Source organism: Staurois parvus, unplaced genomic scaffold (assembly GCF_062004578.1).
Source record: "Staurois parvus isolate SC_StPar_1 unplaced genomic scaffold, SC_StPar_1.0 ptg000387l, whole genome shotgun sequence".
NCBI classification, from domain to species: Eukaryota; Metazoa; Chordata; class Amphibia; order Anura; family Ranidae; genus Staurois; species Staurois parvus.
In genome coordinates, this window is record NW_028318183.1 from 7,264,910 (window position 1) to 7,282,944 (window position 18,035).

An 18,035-nucleotide genomic window follows, 5' to 3' on the forward strand; every position below is an offset into this window, starting at 1 on the left:
CAGCACACAGTTAACCCTCTGATCGCCCCTCATGTTAACCCCTTCTTGCCCAGTGCCATTAGTACAGTGTCAGTGCTTTTTTTAGCACTGATCACTGTATTGGTGTCATCGGGATGTCAGTGACACCAAGTCAGTTCCCCTTAGTATCAGAATGCCCACCGCAGTCCCGCTATTAGTTGCTGATCTCTGCCATTATTATTAAAAAAACAAAAATAACCCCAGTATCTACAGTGTGTATATATATATATATATATATATATATATATATGTGTGCGCGTGCGTGCGTAATTTTTACTTATACTTATTTCCTTCACTGTATACTGCCATTTGTAAACGCTATAACTTTCACGTAAACCAATTAATTTACATGCATTGGGATTTTTTTTTTTAGCAAAGACATGTAGCAGAATACATTTTGGCCTAAATTTATGACATTCAGTTTTTTAAATTTTTTTACTGGATATGTTTAATAGCAAAAAGTAAAAAATAATGGTTGTTTTTATAGCGCAAAAATTAAAAATACACGGGCAATCAAATACTACCGAGAAAAAGCTCAATACGTGGGAAAAAAAGGATGTAAATTTCACGTGGGTGCAGCATTGCAGGACCGCGCAATTGTCAGTTAAAGAAATGCAGCGCCGTATCACAAAAAATGGCCTGGTCAGGAAGGGGGGTAAATCTTCAGGAGGGCAAGTGGTTAAGGGCCCATTCACACCACAAAAACTCACCTTAGATGAATTCCAGGTGCATCTTTGCTTACAGTTCACATCACACGCCATTTTGCAGCATTTTTTATGTGTTTTGTTGTGTTCCAGTACAGTTCTGTGCACTAATGATCAATGAAGAGATGTCCAGTATCTTGAAAATCTCACTCCAAATTTCTTAAAATTTGGGAAACTTGGATCGAGTATTCCTTTTCCTCCTTGCACTCAGCCAGTTTTGGCCAATTATGATTGACGCTGGAAGCAGTCCTGAGTCCATGTCACCTACCTTCTTTCTTACCCCCTCTCTTCCCACCTCATCAGCGCCCCCCCCCCTTGGTTTTCTTTTTCTTTTTCCTGGGGTCTCCTTCCCCCCTCCTTATTTTGGGTTACACTCATGCTGGGAAGCCAACTTGCAGGGTATTTGCTTATCCTCCTTGTGAGGCATTTCAGCTGGACTTGCACTCATTTGTCTGTTCTTTATATTGTTTGAGTTGTATTTTGCACCACATCATGTCCGATATTGATGTCACTTTCTCTTTAGCCCCTGTGTAGGTGACTCGGGTGCTCATTATGTCAGGTTTTGAGAAATTAATAAAAAGTTATTAAAAGAGAAAAGACTTGCAGCTAAAAAATTCAGGCAAAGATAGTTCTATTAAGCACTTTGCAACCAGACAGAATAAAAAACATTTTGCACCATCTAGGTCCCTTTTTTATACTACAAATGTGGAAAAGTTCAACAGGAGGTATACCTTTGTAAATGACAGCATCTGGCATAAGTGGTCAAACTATACATAAGAGATTACTCGGATTCTTTCCCAAGAGTTGTTGATGCCTCAATACTATGTTGTGACCCCCTTCCTCCCCCTGCGGCTGGACCTTCTAGCAGGTGCATATGTTGCTATGACTATAATTCTTCTCCTGAGTATGGTCTAAATAAAGACTGGATGACGTTGAAAATATAATCATCGAAAGATTATCTTCAGGTTGTCAAAAAAAAACACAGAATCAGCCTTAATGTTCATCACACAGCAGGCAGATATACAGTATTCCAGGAATCATCTCTTCTCTTAATGACTCCCATGAAACACAAGGACAGGTAATTTATTACCAATATATAAAACTGAAGACAGCCAGGGGAGTTGTAACATTGTATACAGTGTATGAGCTTTGTGAAGCACACACACCAGAAAATACTAATGGAAAACTGGATTGATTATCTCCAAAGGCTACAAGATACACCGGTGTATTTAACTTTTATGCAGATGCTCTCAGGATGAAAAAAATGCTGACGCACAATGGAAAATGAAAATGTATTTCACTCTGATTACTGCAAGAAAAAGCTTGCATCTGCATCTCTGCCTAGATCTTTGCTGGCTTTGTTACAAAACATTTAAACAAATATTGCATTTAACGCAGACCGTGCCAATATAGTCAAATAAGCCCCCTGTTGATTTCTGAAAAAAAAACTTCTCGTACAGATAATTTATTGTTTCTTTATTTGCAACTGATCTTGCCAATAAACATATCATTAGTATGGAAAAAAACTCAACCTCCATGATGCCTTATGCCCCGTACACACGATAAGAAAATTGTATGAAAAATTTAGTGGAACCACTGATCGAACGATTGTCTCTTCGTTGATGAGCAGTATGTTTTAACCGATAACAATATTGTGAACGAAAAAATCCGGCTGAACAACAGTGAAAACTTTTGTCGATTTCCTATGTGGTGGTACGACGGTTGTACGAAAAAAATCTATCAAGCGCTATCACGCATGAGCGGAAACAGAAGATAACCCAAATGTTTATGTCCAAGGAAACTTTGTAAAAAAGAACAAAAAATCCAAATGTTAAAAGTAGATTGGCCTAATGAGATAATGAAACCAGAATTCTGCATATTATATGTTATGTATCACTATTTATGTATATAGATAATGTAATAAACGATATTATACTCATTGCTGGTAATTGTTGTGTATATCGCTCGTTCTGGCCGGAAGGGCGCGGCTACAAGGTCACAAGCACACTGCATCACTTCCACTTGTACGGAAGACATCAACACTACGTTTTGCCCAACAAACGATTTTTTTGATTGGTTAATATGGGCCACGATTTCGACCAACGAACGACTCTCGGTCATCGGATGACTGATCGGTCGATTTTCTAATCGTGTATTCCCACCTTTAGACGCAACATCATCATCACTGGCTGACTGCATGGTGAGTCCTGCTGAACTAAGCATGCTTTGAAACCTAACATGAGGATTAATGGATCACAATCTCAGCAAGGGCCTGGTGTCACATATGTTTATAGAAGAAAGGTTAAATTATCAGCACACATTACAGCCACTTGATTGCCTTTTTGGTTAGGGGAAAACAGCAAGCAAGCTGAATCATATATATTCGTAATTGTGGACTATTGATAGTGTACTTGTATTCAGCTAGCCTGGAAAACTCTTTGAAATGTTGTAGGTCTTTTTAACATAGCTCAGATCTTTCTATACTTTCCAAGGATTTGGAGATGTGCGCTTGGAGATTTTATGCATTGACCAATATCACAATAAAATCCTGTTCTGCCCATCTGAGACAAGGAACGGGATGCTGTTTACTTAGAAATAAATTCCACTATAAATATATGCACACTCCTCTGTTCATTATTAAGTGATATACTTGTGACATCACTGATTTGGATGCACACATTACAACCTACCCATTGAATACTAAAATGTAACCTCTATTAGTACTTTAATACAGATCTTTAAATGAAATCATGTAACTACTATTGGTCTCTGTGTCTTTGTTCTCTGCACATAAATTGTTATACAGGCTATGACTATGCAGACTCTCTGTATAGTCTGCACAATGCATGTATGATTACGGCACGTTAACCCCTGACAGACACCAATATTGGGGCAGAACATGTTGGGTATGCTTTTAGAGGCACTTTCATATACATGTGATGTGAACTGTGCAATATAATTTGAGGATGAGTGGAAAGGGGTAAAAATTGTAACTAGCAGGATAAATGATGAGAGATGTGCACAACGGAAAAATTGGTTTCATTTCAGATTCGTCCGTTAAGTTATTAATTGTGTTTCGTTATATTCGTTATGTTAGAATGATTTGTTTTCAGAATTCGTTTAGTATATTTGAATTTGTTTCGTAGGTTCATTATTTTCAAATCGATTAGAAATTATCTGAAGATAAATTTGAAAATGAAATTGAATTCAAAATGGAAACATAGTCCAATAAATACAATAAAGTGTAAAAGTGAAACAAGATGATGATTCCTACATAGGCTGCTTTACATAATAGAATAGAAAGGAATAGAATAAAATAGACTAGAATAGAAAATAAAAGAATACAATAGAAAACAATGCAATAGAATAGAAAATAAAAGAATAGAATGGTATAAAATAGAATAGAAAATAAGAGTTGAATAGTAGAAAAAACAGAATAGATCAGAATAGAATTAAATAGAATAAAATAGAATGAATATAGCTGTCTTCCGAAATTCAAATGACAGTTATATTTGTTCTGTTTTATTCTATTCAATTCTAGTTTATTTTTTCTGTTCTCTTCTATTCTACTCTACTGCACTCTATTCTATTCTTTTATTTTCTATTATTTTCTATTCCATTCTGTTTTTTTTCTGTTTCTATTCTTTCGGTTCTATAATTTTCTATTCTATTTTATGCTATTCTATTCCTATATTTTATATTCCATTCTATAAAGCAGCCTAAGTAGGAATCATCATCTTATTTCACTTTAATACCGTGTTGTAATTATTGCAATATGATTCCATTTCAAATTCATATTCATTTTCGAATTCAAATTCAGATCATTCGTTTCGTCATCATTTATTTCAGATTTGTTGAAATTTGTTATCACTGCGATTCGGAAATTCAGATACATCCGAATCTCTGAACAACAAAAATCTCATCCGAATTTCAATTCGTAACCAAACAAATTGCACGTCTATAAGTGATCTAGTACTAGAGATAGAGGAAGTACTGTAGTTTAGGAATAAAGTATATAGTATGTTACAGGCAGAATCAAGTAACTGAAGCTGTATGAGATGGTGTAAGATTAGGGAAAAGAGTTTATGCTGCTAGTAAAATATAAAAAATATAATATAATATATAAATATACCTGTATTCTCATTTTTAGACAGTGTGATTTTTACATTGAAGAATACAAAAAGGCAGAGAGACCAAATAGTAGTTATAGAGTTTAATGTAAACATTTATAATGAAGAACTAATAAAGGTTACTTTTAGTACTTATGCTATGTGCCTCTGATACAGCTATATGAGATAGATATTACATGTAATCTGTTATTCAGGATAAGGGCTGAATTTACTGTAGGTCCATGGGGGCTAAGAGTTGACCTTTTCCCTGTAAACGCTGTATGTTAAGCTTTTTCTAATATCCGCAAAGCTAGAAAAATGTTGTTATAACAGGAGGAGGGGGCTTGGAGTAATCTGTTTGTCCATCATTTTAGTGATTTTGACAGACTGCAGAGAACTAAAGCATGCTTGCACAGCGTGGTGTAGTTCTTCCACGTTTTGTGCTCAACCTTATCCACGTTTTGTTCTAAACTGCAGCCTGTCGTGGAGTTGTACACTATTAGATCTCAGTAAATTCTACAAACCTTTAAGTATAAATGGTCTCCAAACAAACCTTTGTCTATTTAAATATATAAAAGATATATTTCTCTGGTTAGTTTTAATATGATTCATTACATTGAATTAAAACCATCATCATTTCACTTTAACAAACTGAAAACACTCTTGATCCTAGAAGTACACCCTAAGGTACACCTACAGTTATGTATTATAGTAAGTAATCCACATGGAAGTTGTTGACTTTTTCAACATTTTTGAACATACAAACAGATCTTTTACCAAACCGTGCCTAATAATAAAGGTGATCCACACATTGTGTAAATTTTCTCATAATCAAAATAACTTAAAATCCAAGACATTGATCAGAATTAGAACTCTCTGTAGGGAGTATACAGGTGGAACCTGTCTTAAAAGCGGAATTAATCCTTTTGCTGCCAGGTCCGTACAGTATTTGAACCTACAGCACTGCTTCCAGCTGGCCAGGTCCATTATTCATTAATCATTGACACATAATAAATTGTGATGGAGATTTACTGAAGCTAGTTCACTCAGAATCTGGTGCAGCTGTGTATGGTAGCCAATCAGCATCTAACCTCAGCTTGTTCAATTAGGCTTTGGTAATAAAACCTGGAAGTGGATTGGTTTCTGTGCAGAAGTACACCTGATTTTGAACTCCCCAGCTTTAGTGAATAAACCCCAGTGTTTACTATGTGTCAGTTTGTGAATGAAATATAGTAAACACTGTTTACTGTGTTTCATCTTATGAATGAAAAGGAGTCTATCATTCATCTACAGTGCAGCTCAGACTGCAGAGAAAGGGACCATTTTCAGTCCCTTTCTCGGTTTCATAAAGTACAGTAGAGGTCTGTGTGGACCCCTGATGTCTCTCCAAAGCCCCCCCCCCCAACAGAAAAAAAAAAAATTAAATAGTAAACATTTTTAAAAATTTAATTGTACCTATACAAAAATAAACAAATAAATAAATAACATAGTACGGGTAGATTTAGACATGTGTCTAAATCTCCCTTGCCTGTGAAGCCCAATCCACATTTGGATCATGCTCTAGTGGCTACTGACAGGCAGTTAGGAAGCAATGTGACACCTCCTCACTACCTGTCCTAACCCCATTTTGCTGACAAATGCGCCGCACACAGTTGCAGGGCATTTTCGGTACTTCCACACTGACCTGAATGACGTGATTGTGTACTGTTCGGCGGGCAGCATCACTACAATTTGGGTCAACTTTGCCGCGAGCGCAAAACATCACGGCCACAGTACCCTGCCCGCTGCCTATTGTGGCTTAAAGGGGGGAGGTTGGACAACGGCAGAAATGCAGCTCACCCGCTAATTTTTGCCACTTCCCAACCTCAGGTCTAACCAAGGTCTAAGGCCTCGTTCACGCAGGGCATACTACTGTGAGGCCATGCTTAGTTGTGCTGGTATGCACAGGTGTTCCATGCATCCCCATGCAGGCAGTATCATTGATGTCATTTGGGACACAACGGCTGCAAAGGAATGCACAGCTGTTCCTGTGCAGGTTGTTCCATACATATCAACTGGGACGCAGTGACTACATGGACACAGCCACTGCTCCCAACTTGACATACATGTGGGTGTATGTCCCTGAAAACACAGTGTCTGCGTTTGGGGCCATGCACCTTTACTCGCACAAATGTCAGATCTGTCCTTGCAGCCACTGCATCCCAACTGATATGAATAGGACTGCCTGCACAGGGATGCATAGAACAATTGTGCATCCTTGTGCAGGTAAACACGACCCTACATGGGCGTACAAGGCCTTATTAGCAATTTAGCAGGAATTATGTAAGTTAGGTTGTGTTTATGTGTGCAGATAAGGATTTTAGTGTTTTTTTTGTGAAAATAACAATTTGATAAACATTTGCGCAACTATTGTGGGGCCTAAAAAAATCAGTAGCACCTCCATTTTATTCTACTGGTCATGTGATTTCAGAAAATATATGGTTTAGGTAGGGGCTATTTTACAAATTCTGAAAGCTGTAAGGGAAAAATTAAAATCTCCAGATTTTTAGAGAAATTTGGCATACATTCATTTTTCACCATTTCGCAAAAAGGAGCAATTTAAAATTTACAAATACCTGGTATTTATTAACTCAGTACAGGTTAAGCTTTTATATTTAGTAGGAATTTTGTAAAATTAGCTGTGTTTGTATCTGCTAATAATGATTTTAGTGTATTTTTAGAGAAATTTTTTTTTAAACATTTGCACAAATGTTGTAGAACCTTTAAAATCGGTAGCTTCTTTTTATTCTTCCGGTCTAATACTTACAGAAAATATATGGTTTATCATAGCAATATTTTAGCTAAAAAGACCCCCCGTCTTTTGCAAACTCTAAAATCTGTAAGGAAAAAATTCAAACCTAATTTTTAGATTAATTTGGTTATTTACATTTTTGCATATGTTTGATTGTCACCATTTTGCAAAAAGGCACAATGTAAAATTTACAAATATTTGTTATTTATTAACTAAAAACAGGTTAAGCTTTTATATTTAGTAGGGATTTAGCAGGAATTTTGTAAAAGTTTCTGTTTTTGTATATGCTAATGAAATTTGTGTATTTTTAGCAAAAATATTGTTTTGTTAAACATTTGCGCAAATATCATGGGGCCTTAAAAACCAGGAGCACCTTCTTTTTATACTACTAGTCATGTGCTTTCAGAAAATGTATGGGGGCCTTTTACAAACTTTGAAAGCTCTAAGGGAAAAAAAAAGCAATAAAAAAAAAAGTTAAAAGTTGTCTGGCCACTTGGGTTTAAAAGTGGAGAGCAGGAGCGACGGATTAAACCCTCCTAACCTTTACAGCCAAGGAAGCTGCCATCTTTGCCTTTGTCTAATCTGCAGATGACATGGTGCTTTACACATGACCAGTTATGGCACCAGCCATTTGAAGGCTTGGCAGTTCAGTTGCAATAAACATCTGTCACATGGTATGCCTTGAATGTAACTATTTTGTGAAGAAGTTAAATCGATGAGTTTAGTTCCACTTTAATAACCTCAAACATCTAGGGACTGGTGTTTTCTTGGCTATTGACATATGTGGTGTCATCATGCCTAGATCAAGTCTCTAAGGGCCACAGAAAGTTGTGGATGCCTATGAGTCTGGCAAGGGATTTAAAAAGATTGCCAAATGATTTGAAATCAATCATTCCACTGTAAGGAAAATAATATATGAGCGGAGTAAATTTTAAACAACTGTTAATTTGTTCAGCGCTGGAAAGGCCAGCAAATTCAACCCAAAATCTGACAATCTGATGTCATGAACCCCAAAATTTCAGAAGGGTGTTCAGGTAATTTTTACAACAGTTGGGGGTCAAACTGCGAGCATCCACAATCAGAAGGAGAGTTCACCAATTTAACCTTCATGTAAGGTGTGCCAGGAAAAACCTTGCTGTCTAAAAACATTAGAGCAAGACTACTGTTTGCCATTAAACATATAGACAAAGACTAGACCTTTTGGAACAATGTGCTGTGGACTGATCAATAAAAAGAAAATCTTTGAAACGTATATCTTATTATGCCACTCCAAGCTATGGATGGAAGGAAAAGGATCACCTCACTGGCAAGTGAAAAGAGGGCACTGGCAAGTCCAAGCGATTCCAGTATCAGCCAATACAAGTGAAGGGATTGATGCTGCTCAACCAACCCCAGAAGTCCAATTATTATACAGGATTTATATAGCGCCAACAGTTTGCTCAGCGCTTTACAATATAAAGGGAAACCATACAGCAACAATATAGTTCAATACAAAAGGGTTAGGAGGGCCCTGCTCCTTGGAGCTTACAATCTAAGAGGGAGGGGCTGGTGGTACAAAAAGGTAATAACTGTGGGGGATGGACTGATAGGAGGAAAAGAATATTCCATTATTAGCTGAAGGCAGGATAGGCTTCCCTAATGTCCAATGTTGAGGAATGACCTCAGTTGCTGTTCTGGCCACGCTCTCTGACGCATTTTGCCCCGTGTGTTACCAAGCTCCCGGTGGGCGGGGCAAAACACATCAGAGGGCATGGCCAGAACAGCGGCTGAGGCCATTCCTGTGGTCGGTTCAGCAATCCATCCCTTCACTTGTATTTGCTGACAAAAAAAATATTTGGCAACAATAACAGTAGACATGTTTGGAGCAAAATGAAGCCAGTATTTCAGGAGAATAACCTTATATCAACTGTGAAGCATGTTGGTAGATATGTTATGGTCTGAGGTTGCTTTGTCGTTTCAGGGGCTGAGCAGACTGCAGTCATAAAGTTAGCTATGAATTCTGCATATTAAAGTGCGCTCGGTGAATGTGAGGCCAGGTCTAAAAAGTTAAGGTTGAACCAAGAACGGACTTTTCAACTTGTTGATGATAGAAAGTACACTAGCAAAGCCACAACGGAATGGCTCAGAAAAAATTAAGAGGTCTGAACTGTTATCGTCACAGCCCTGCTTTGGATTCCATTGAACTGTTTTGGGTGAATTTGAAAGACAGTTCACGCAAGGAAATCCACAAAAATCTTGCATCTGAAGGAGTTTTGCCTGGAGGAGTGGTCATACATTTTACCAAGTCAATGTCAAAGACTTAAAATGGTTATGCAAAATAATTACAAAAAATAATTTCTACTAAGGTGGCAATACCATCTTCTGAGGACAAGGGTGTAATTGCTTTTTTCACAGTATACCATTACATCTATTGATATTTTGGTTGAATAGATGATTGAAAAGCCAAAATGTTCCTGGTTTTTAATTCATACATTACCTTTATTTGTAGGCATGGTTTGAATAAAGAACTATCATTTGCCTCTTCAAGTGTATTTAAAAAGTCAATTTCCATGGGGTATACTTATTTTTTCCCCATGACCTTACCACTGGCTGGAAAACCAAGTGCTAAAACATGCACTGCACACATGGTATTCCCAGTTCCTTCTGCATTGTTATTATTTTACTAGATTTATATAGCGGCAACAGTTTGTGCAGTGCTTTAAAATGTGAGGGTAAACAGTACAGTTACAATACAATTGAATACAGGAAGAATCAGGGGGCCCTGCTCGTTAAAGCTTACAATCTAAAAGGGGAGGGTCAAGTGATACAAAAAGGTAATAACTCTGGGGGATGAGTTGATGGAGAAAATACATGTACAGTTTTTAAGTGGAGGCAAGATAGGCTTCTCTGAAGAGAAAAGTATGTAGGGATCACCTAAAAGTGGACAGAGTAGGAGATAGTCAGACAAATTGGGGTAGGGAGTTCCATAGGATGCAAGGGGCTTGGGAAAAGTCCTGCAGGCAAGCATGGGAGGAGGAACAAGGGAACTAGATTGCAGGAGGTCTTGGGAGGAACGAAGAGTGTGATTTGGTTGGTATTTTGAAAGTAGGTTAGTGATGTAGCTGGGGGCCGAATTATGGATGGCTTTGTATGTTAGTATTTTGAATTTAATTTGTTGGGTGAGTGGCAACCAATTGAGGGAATGGCAGAGAGGGGTAGCAGACACTGAACAGTTGGTAAGGTGGATGAGTCGGGCAGCAGCATTCATGATGGACTGGAGGGGGGATATCCTATGTAAATGTAAGCCAATGAGGAGGGAGTTGCAATAGTTGAGGCGAGAGATAACCTGGGAGTGAATTAGGAGCTTTGTGGTGTCATTGGTTAGGAAGGAGCGTATTTTGGAGATGTTGCGGAGGTTAAGACGACAAGCTTTGGAAAGTGATTAGATGTGGTGCTGAAAGGAGAGTTCAGAGTCCAGGATTACACCTACCACCCTAGAATGCGGGGAGAGGTTGATGGTTGTGCCATTGATCATGACAAAGAAATCAGGGGAAGAGGCACGTGGGGGAGGAAATAATTTGAGCTTGGTTTTGGATAGATTGAGTTTGAAAAGTGGTGTGACATCCAGTCTGATATGTCGGTCAGTAAGTTAGTGATATGTGAGGAAACGGATGTTGTGAGCGGAGGGGTAGAGAGGTAGATTTTGGTGTCGTCAGCGTACAAATGATACTGAAAGCCATGGGAGGCTATCAGCTTACCCAGGGAGGAGGTGGAGATTGAGAATAGGAGAGGTCCAAGAACAGAACCTTGGGGGACCCAACGGAAAAAGGAAGAGGAGAGGAGGAAGTAGAATTGCAAGTGACACTGAAGGTGCAGTGGGATAGGTAGGATGAGAACCAACAAAGAGCACAGTCACGGATACCAAGGGAGTAAAGTTTTTTTGAGGAGGAGGTGGTCAACCGTATCAAAGGCAGCCAAGAGGTCCAGAAACAGGAATACAGAATAGTATCCATTGGTTTTTACAGTTAGTAAATCATTTGTGAGTTTTAGGAGAGCAGTTTCTGTGGAGTGTTGAGGGCGAAATCCAGATTGAAGGGGATTATGAAGGTTATTCTTGATGAAGTGGTTGCTCAGTTGGTTATAGACCAGGCGTTCAAGGAGTTTGGAGGAAAAGGGGAGCTGGGGCATAAGTTGTTAAGATTGGTGGGGTCCAATGAAGGCTTTTTATGTATAGGTGTGATTAGTACATGTTTTACAGTGTCGGGGAAGGTGCCAGAAGACAGGGAGAGAGTGAAGATGTGAGTTAAGAGAGTGTAGGATAACTGCAGTATTTGAGAGGCAATAGGGTCCAGGGGACAGGTGGTTAGATGGGCATTAGAAAGACGTTTAGCAACTTCGTCTGTAGTAGCAATGTTGAATAAGGGTAGTGTTGAGTGTACCTGTGGACATGGGGTGTTAAGTTGGGGAGTTAGTTCCCATCAGGTGCTCTGGTCTCCTCCTAAAAACATATAGGTGGGTAAGCTGGCTTTCAAACAAGCTGTTCTTTGAATGTGTATAACTGTGTCATGATTAGAGTTGAACCACATGTGTTCAACACAATGGCCACCCACCTGCTGTATAGCAGAGCTGAATTGACAATTCCCAATGGCAACTGAGGGATGTCCTCTGGAGACCAGGACACCCTGCTCAGCAAGTGTAGTATATTGAACATGTTTCTGAAGGTCCAGTGATGGACTGAATTTTCGATCTATGGCTTAAGTCACCCGTTTCTGAATGTTGCCTCAGGAAAGAGCCTAGCTGGAATGTATAGTAATCACAGTCATTCTGATTTTAGCATAAGAGTGATAAGGCTAGTTATTTTGCTGTCCAAAAAGCCTTTTAGATTTCTGACACAGCCTTATCAGTGTAAAATAAATGGTTTGTTTATTTTGGCACTACAGTTAATAGCATATACTAAAGGCATTATTTTCTATCAGATGAATATGACTATGGAGATTAGTTATAATTGCTTTTGTAGTTTCCCACATTGTGTATTGCTAAATATATAACACTGCAGTGTAAACAGGAAAGGAAACTTCTCCAGCACCTGACCTTGAGATCTAAACTGCTTTGTGTACACACTGAAAGACAAGGGAACGATAATTACAACTGCAGCTGCTTTCTCATCTAGGGAGCAAACAATGGATACATGAATTTACACTAAAGAATGGAAATACCACTTCTGGATAAATTTATATGATGTTAAAAGGAAACAAGGCTTAGCTATAGTACCCTCAATTAACAAACAATATCATGTATTGTTCTCCCATATAGATTGCCTGTGCCCAGTATATCATCAAATGGCCTGAACAGCAACATTTACAATTGATGTTTAACATAATACAATTTTAGGCATCAGTAGTTTCAAAGAAAAGTATAGTGCATTTTCATCAACCATGTGTATTTTCTGTCAAAGTAGATTTTAAGTTAATAATGCAGTGCATCTTAAAGTAATTTTTATACCGCTTTCACGTTTTTGCAGGGTTGCACTTACATATTTTTGTTATTGTATTATATATAGAGATTTGTAGATTAACTGCTAGAGGGAGCTCTAAGTGGCTCAGTGCAATTATATTGCCTACTTTAACAAATGTCAAGTTAAATCATTAGCCACACAGGCAGTGCATTGCTTTTAAAGAATTGGACAAGTTATAGACTTGCATTGATAGAAGGAGCATGTATGCAATAGTGGGAAGCAGGGTCTGAGTATGTAATGAACAAATATGGCTGCCTACTGTATGTGTACACAAAGTTGAAAATTATACATAGAAACAAAGTTTTTAAAACAATAACACACATTGATATAATTATTTACCGGAAGCTAACCCTTTTAATATGTTTATCTGAAAATCTATTTTAAAAAACGTTCCCTTTTAAGCTTTTTTCTACCAAATCTGCAAGTCCTTTCTATAGCGGAGAAGGTATATCTGGGGTGGTTGGGCCCTTGGACAAGTATTTATGTAATAGTATAGTGCATATACTATATTGCCAAAAGTATTGGGATGCCTGCCTTTACATGCACATGAATTTTAATGGCATCCCAGTCTTAGTCCTGAGGGTTCAATATTGAGTTGGCTCACCCTTTGCAGCTGTAACAGCTTCAACTCTTCTGGGAAGGCTGTCCACAAGGGTTAGGAGTTTGTCCATGGGAATGTTTGACCATTCTTCCAGAAGTGCATTTGTGAGGTCAGGCACTGATGTTGGACGGTAAGGCCTAGCTCGCAGTCTCTGCTTGAATTCATCCCAAAGGCGTTCTGTCGGGTTGAGGTGCAGGCCAGTCAAGTTCTTCCACCTCAAACTCGCTCATCCATGTCTTTATGGACCTTGCTTTATGCACTGGTGCATAGTCATGTTGGAACAGGAAGGAGCCATCCCCAAACTGTTCCCTTAAGGTTGGGAGCATGAAATTGTCCAAAATGTCTTGGTATGCTGACACCTTAAGAGTTCCCTTCACTGGAACTAAGGGGCCAAACCCAACCCCTGAAAAACAACCCCACACCATAATCCCCCCTCAACCAAACTTTACACTTGACACAATGCAGTCAGGAAAGTACCGTTCTCTTGGCAACCGCCAAACTCCAAAACGTCCATTGGATTGCCAGACAGAGAAGAGTGATTCGTCACTCCAGAGAACACGTCTTCACTGCTCTAGAGTCCAGTGGCGGTGTACTTTACGTCACTGCATCCAACGCTTTGCATTGCACTTTGTGATGTAAGGCTTGGATGCAGCTGCTCGGCCATAGAACCCCACTCTATGAAGCTCTCTATGCACTGTTGTGCTAATCTGAAGACCACACGAAGTTTGGAGGTTTTTAGCTATTGACTCTGTAGACAGTTGGTGACTTCTGCGCACTGACTCTGCTCTTTCATTTTACATGGCCTACCACTTTGTGGCTGAGTTGCTGTTTCCAGTTGCTTCCACTTTGTTACAATACCACTAACAGTTGCCCGTGGAATATTTAGTAGCAAGGAAATTTCACGGATGGACTTATTGCACAGTCTGCATGCCTAGGTGCTTGATTTCTGTCAGCGCTCCTGTTGCCGTGCAGCGGTGCAACGGCGACGGATCCCCTCGAGTAGCAGCGGTGCGAGTGCGCAGGCGTGTGCGGCTGTGCATGTGCGGTAGCGTGGAAAGCTCGCGCATGCACAGTAAGCGCCCACGTCATGTCAGACGTCATGTTATTTAAACCTGCTTCAATGTAGAATCACTGGCTTCTGGTCTAGATACGTTCCTGTACACATTGCTTGATTCTGATCCTGATACCTGCACTCTGTATACCCGCATAGAAAGAACTCCGCCTGCACCGACCACGGCTATCCCTGACCACTCTCCTGCCTGCTCCTCTTGTACTTATCTGCCCGACTCTGCTGTATGATTCTGTCTGCATCTGCACCTGACCTGCATCTTGCCAGCGATCATACTCTCCTGCTGCTGCACCTACGTTCCTGCAACCGCACCTGGCTTGTGTCCGGATCTCCTGGGTTCCCAGCTACCTACTGACAGCTGAAAGATCTACACGGCACTCCTGCCCCTCCTGGCTCTGCACCCTTGTTCCCACTTTCAGGAGCTCCGAGCGGGAGTTGTAAGAGGATGCCTTCTCTCCATTTCAGGCTCCCCAATCCGGTACGTGATAGTCACATTGTACCCCGATTCCGCTAGCGGTCCTCTCTACCTCGGCTGGATGTACCTGGGGGCCGCGACCTGGTCCCAGCCTGCTCCAAGTCCATCCCCACCATCAGGGACTCTGGTGAACAAGTAGACTGGGGCTTAGACCCCGTGCCCTGGGGAACCCTAAGCTGTGGGTCTATAGAGCTACCCGCCATAGTCGTGACAATTTCATACACCTGCTGCCAATGAAGGTGATTGGAACACCTGAATCCAATGATTTGGAGGGCTGTCCCAATACTTTTGGCAATATAGTGTATGTACATATTAGAATTATAAAGCCTGTTAGTCCAATTTAGTAAGTTGCGGCCATTTTTAAGTAATTTAAGGCATAATACCTTCTAAGGACAACAATAAAAAGACTCAAAAAAGTTAGACATTGCTTTTGAGCAGATTTCATCATCTGGCTTGTGAGGATCAGTAAACCATAGGAGCAGCTTTGGAGGTCTTGATTCAAACAAAGAGTCAGTCAGGTGGGGTTTATGAAATCATAGAGTACTCCTGAACATAGCTTGTTGGAACAGGATAAATAGATCTAGGTATACTATATGGCTAAAGGTTTGTGGACACCTGAACATCACACTTACACTTACCGACCAAAAGTATGTGGAAACCCCTTTAAATTATTGATTTCAAGTATGTGTACAAAGCCAGCTCCGTAAAGACATAGTTTGAGTTTGGTGTGGAGGAACTCAAGTGCACAAAACTCTTGACTTCATCCTATTAAACATCTTTAGGATGAATTAGAATACCAATTGCAAGCTTTCTTCTCTAACATGTGCCTAAAAAAATGGTTTTTTGACTGAATGGGCACAAAAACTCTTCTTCCAGAAAAGTGGGGACCACTTTCATATTAGTACTCATAGTTTTGGGACAAGGTGTTCAACAAGTTCATACAGGTATAATGGTCAGGTGTCTGCAAAGTTTTGGACACATGGTATAGGTCTTTGCACAATTATATCTAATAAGAGAAAGGAGAATCAAACCATTGAGCATCAAAGACACAATTCTGAGATTATGATTTTTGCCTGAATTTTCACATTAGGTGACAAGAGCTTGCATACTTCAGCTTCCTGCCTCACAACTGTACAAAGCACGTATTTTAATCTTGTGGGAGTTTTTTTTCTCAGTTAAAGACAAGAGTGTGTTGCTATACATACTCTCAGACACGGTGCTTTCCTCGAAGGCAGGATTATCAAATCCTTGTTCATCTGACCACACAGGAAGCACAGTTGGAGTTGAGTTTCTCTCCAGTAGTGCTGTCCCAGCCTTGTCCACATCTGGAGATACAGTTGTTGGATGATCAATTACAGCTGGAATATTTTCTGCTTCAATGTCTATTTGCAGCTTGCTGGCTTTTCTCTGATCTAACACTTGTCTCCGATGTGAAGCTCCTGGACACCTGGAAGTAGAGGATACCTTTACCATGCATGTTTGGAATTAATACGCCAATGTAATATGAAAACTGGTACCAGTCACTTTAGACAGTATGCTTCAAAATCAAGACCATTGCTGTTCAATTCAAATGGTATGAAGATAATACACAGCAACTGCTCGAGACAACTGGTCTACTTCAGACTAGTGAGTGCCAGAATCACTGGCCAATAGTGTATTTTAGGTAGGACAGTGCCATCAGCTCAGTTTGTACCTGTCATTTTGTCATAGAAAATCAGTATAGTTTTGGATAAAAAAAAAGGACTTCTATTTCTAACTGAGCTTCTAAACACTTTCTATGTGCCATTATACAGCCCATGGCTTTGCGTAGGCATTTCTGCTGAAAAAACAGACATTTGCTCTGTGCTTCTTTTGATGACCTGAACTGTTTATATACCATATAGCCAAAAGTTTGTGTACACCTGACCATCACACCTGTTCAAATGGTCAAAATAAACAGACATTTCAAATGATTGAATTCAGCTGTTTGCATTGAAATATATTGTTAATGCTAGAGCATAGAAAGACCTTAGACAATTGTGTGCTTCCAACCTTGTAGCAACACTTTTTAGAAAGGCAATTTCCATTTTCAGCATGACTGTGCTCCTGTAAACCAAGCCAGGTCTGCAAAGTCACGGTCTTACAAATTTGGTATGGAGAAACTTGACTGCCATGCACAGAAACCTAATCTCAACCCTACTCAAAACCTTTGGTATAAATTAGAACATCAACTGTGAGAAAGGTCTTCTTGTACAACATCAGCACCTGACCTTACAAATATTATTTTGGCTGAATTGGCACATATTCCCACAAACCCATTTCAAAATCATGTGAAAAGCCTTTTCAGAAGAGTGAAGGCAGTTAGGAGTTGCAAAAGGGGAACCAACTCCATTTTAAATGTTAATGGTTTTGGAATGGGACATTAAACAAGCCCATAGAGATGTAATGGGCAGGTATACACAAACTTTTTGACCATAGAGTGCAACGTTTCTTAGTTTTGGATAGACTTTAGAAAGATTAGAACCAATCTAAGTTTTACCATCTGTATCCCTGCTAGGGATATTCACTCTGTCTTGGTAGCTAATAGCAAAAGAACTGTAAGTGAAGAAAAAAAATAAACATTTTGAGTTGCTACCAGAACAAGAAAAGTAGAATAATCTTCCAAGGGAAACATTTGTTTAGGTGACAATGGTCTAAAAGGAGATTTGACCCACATTCCTGTTGTGCTATGGGTCAGGAAGTGAAAGGAAAATCTCTTGATTGGAACACATGACAAAAGTAAAAATTACCAGGAG

General features: G+C 39.4%; 1 protein-coding gene across 2 annotated transcripts in view; it reads right to left on the reverse strand.

Moving 5' to 3' along the window:
- LNX2 (ligand of numb-protein X 2) overlaps nt 1–18,035 on the reverse strand; it is a 168,373-nt gene that overhangs the window by 38,259 nt on the left and 112,079 nt on the right. For both annotated transcript variants that reach the window (XM_089685838.1, XM_089685837.1), the window contains exon 3: nt 16,467–16,708. In XM_089685838.1, the coding sequence (XP_089541964.1) occupies nt 16,467–16,708 (242 nt within the window). The remainder of the gene's footprint in view (nt 1–16,466; nt 16,709–18,035) is intronic.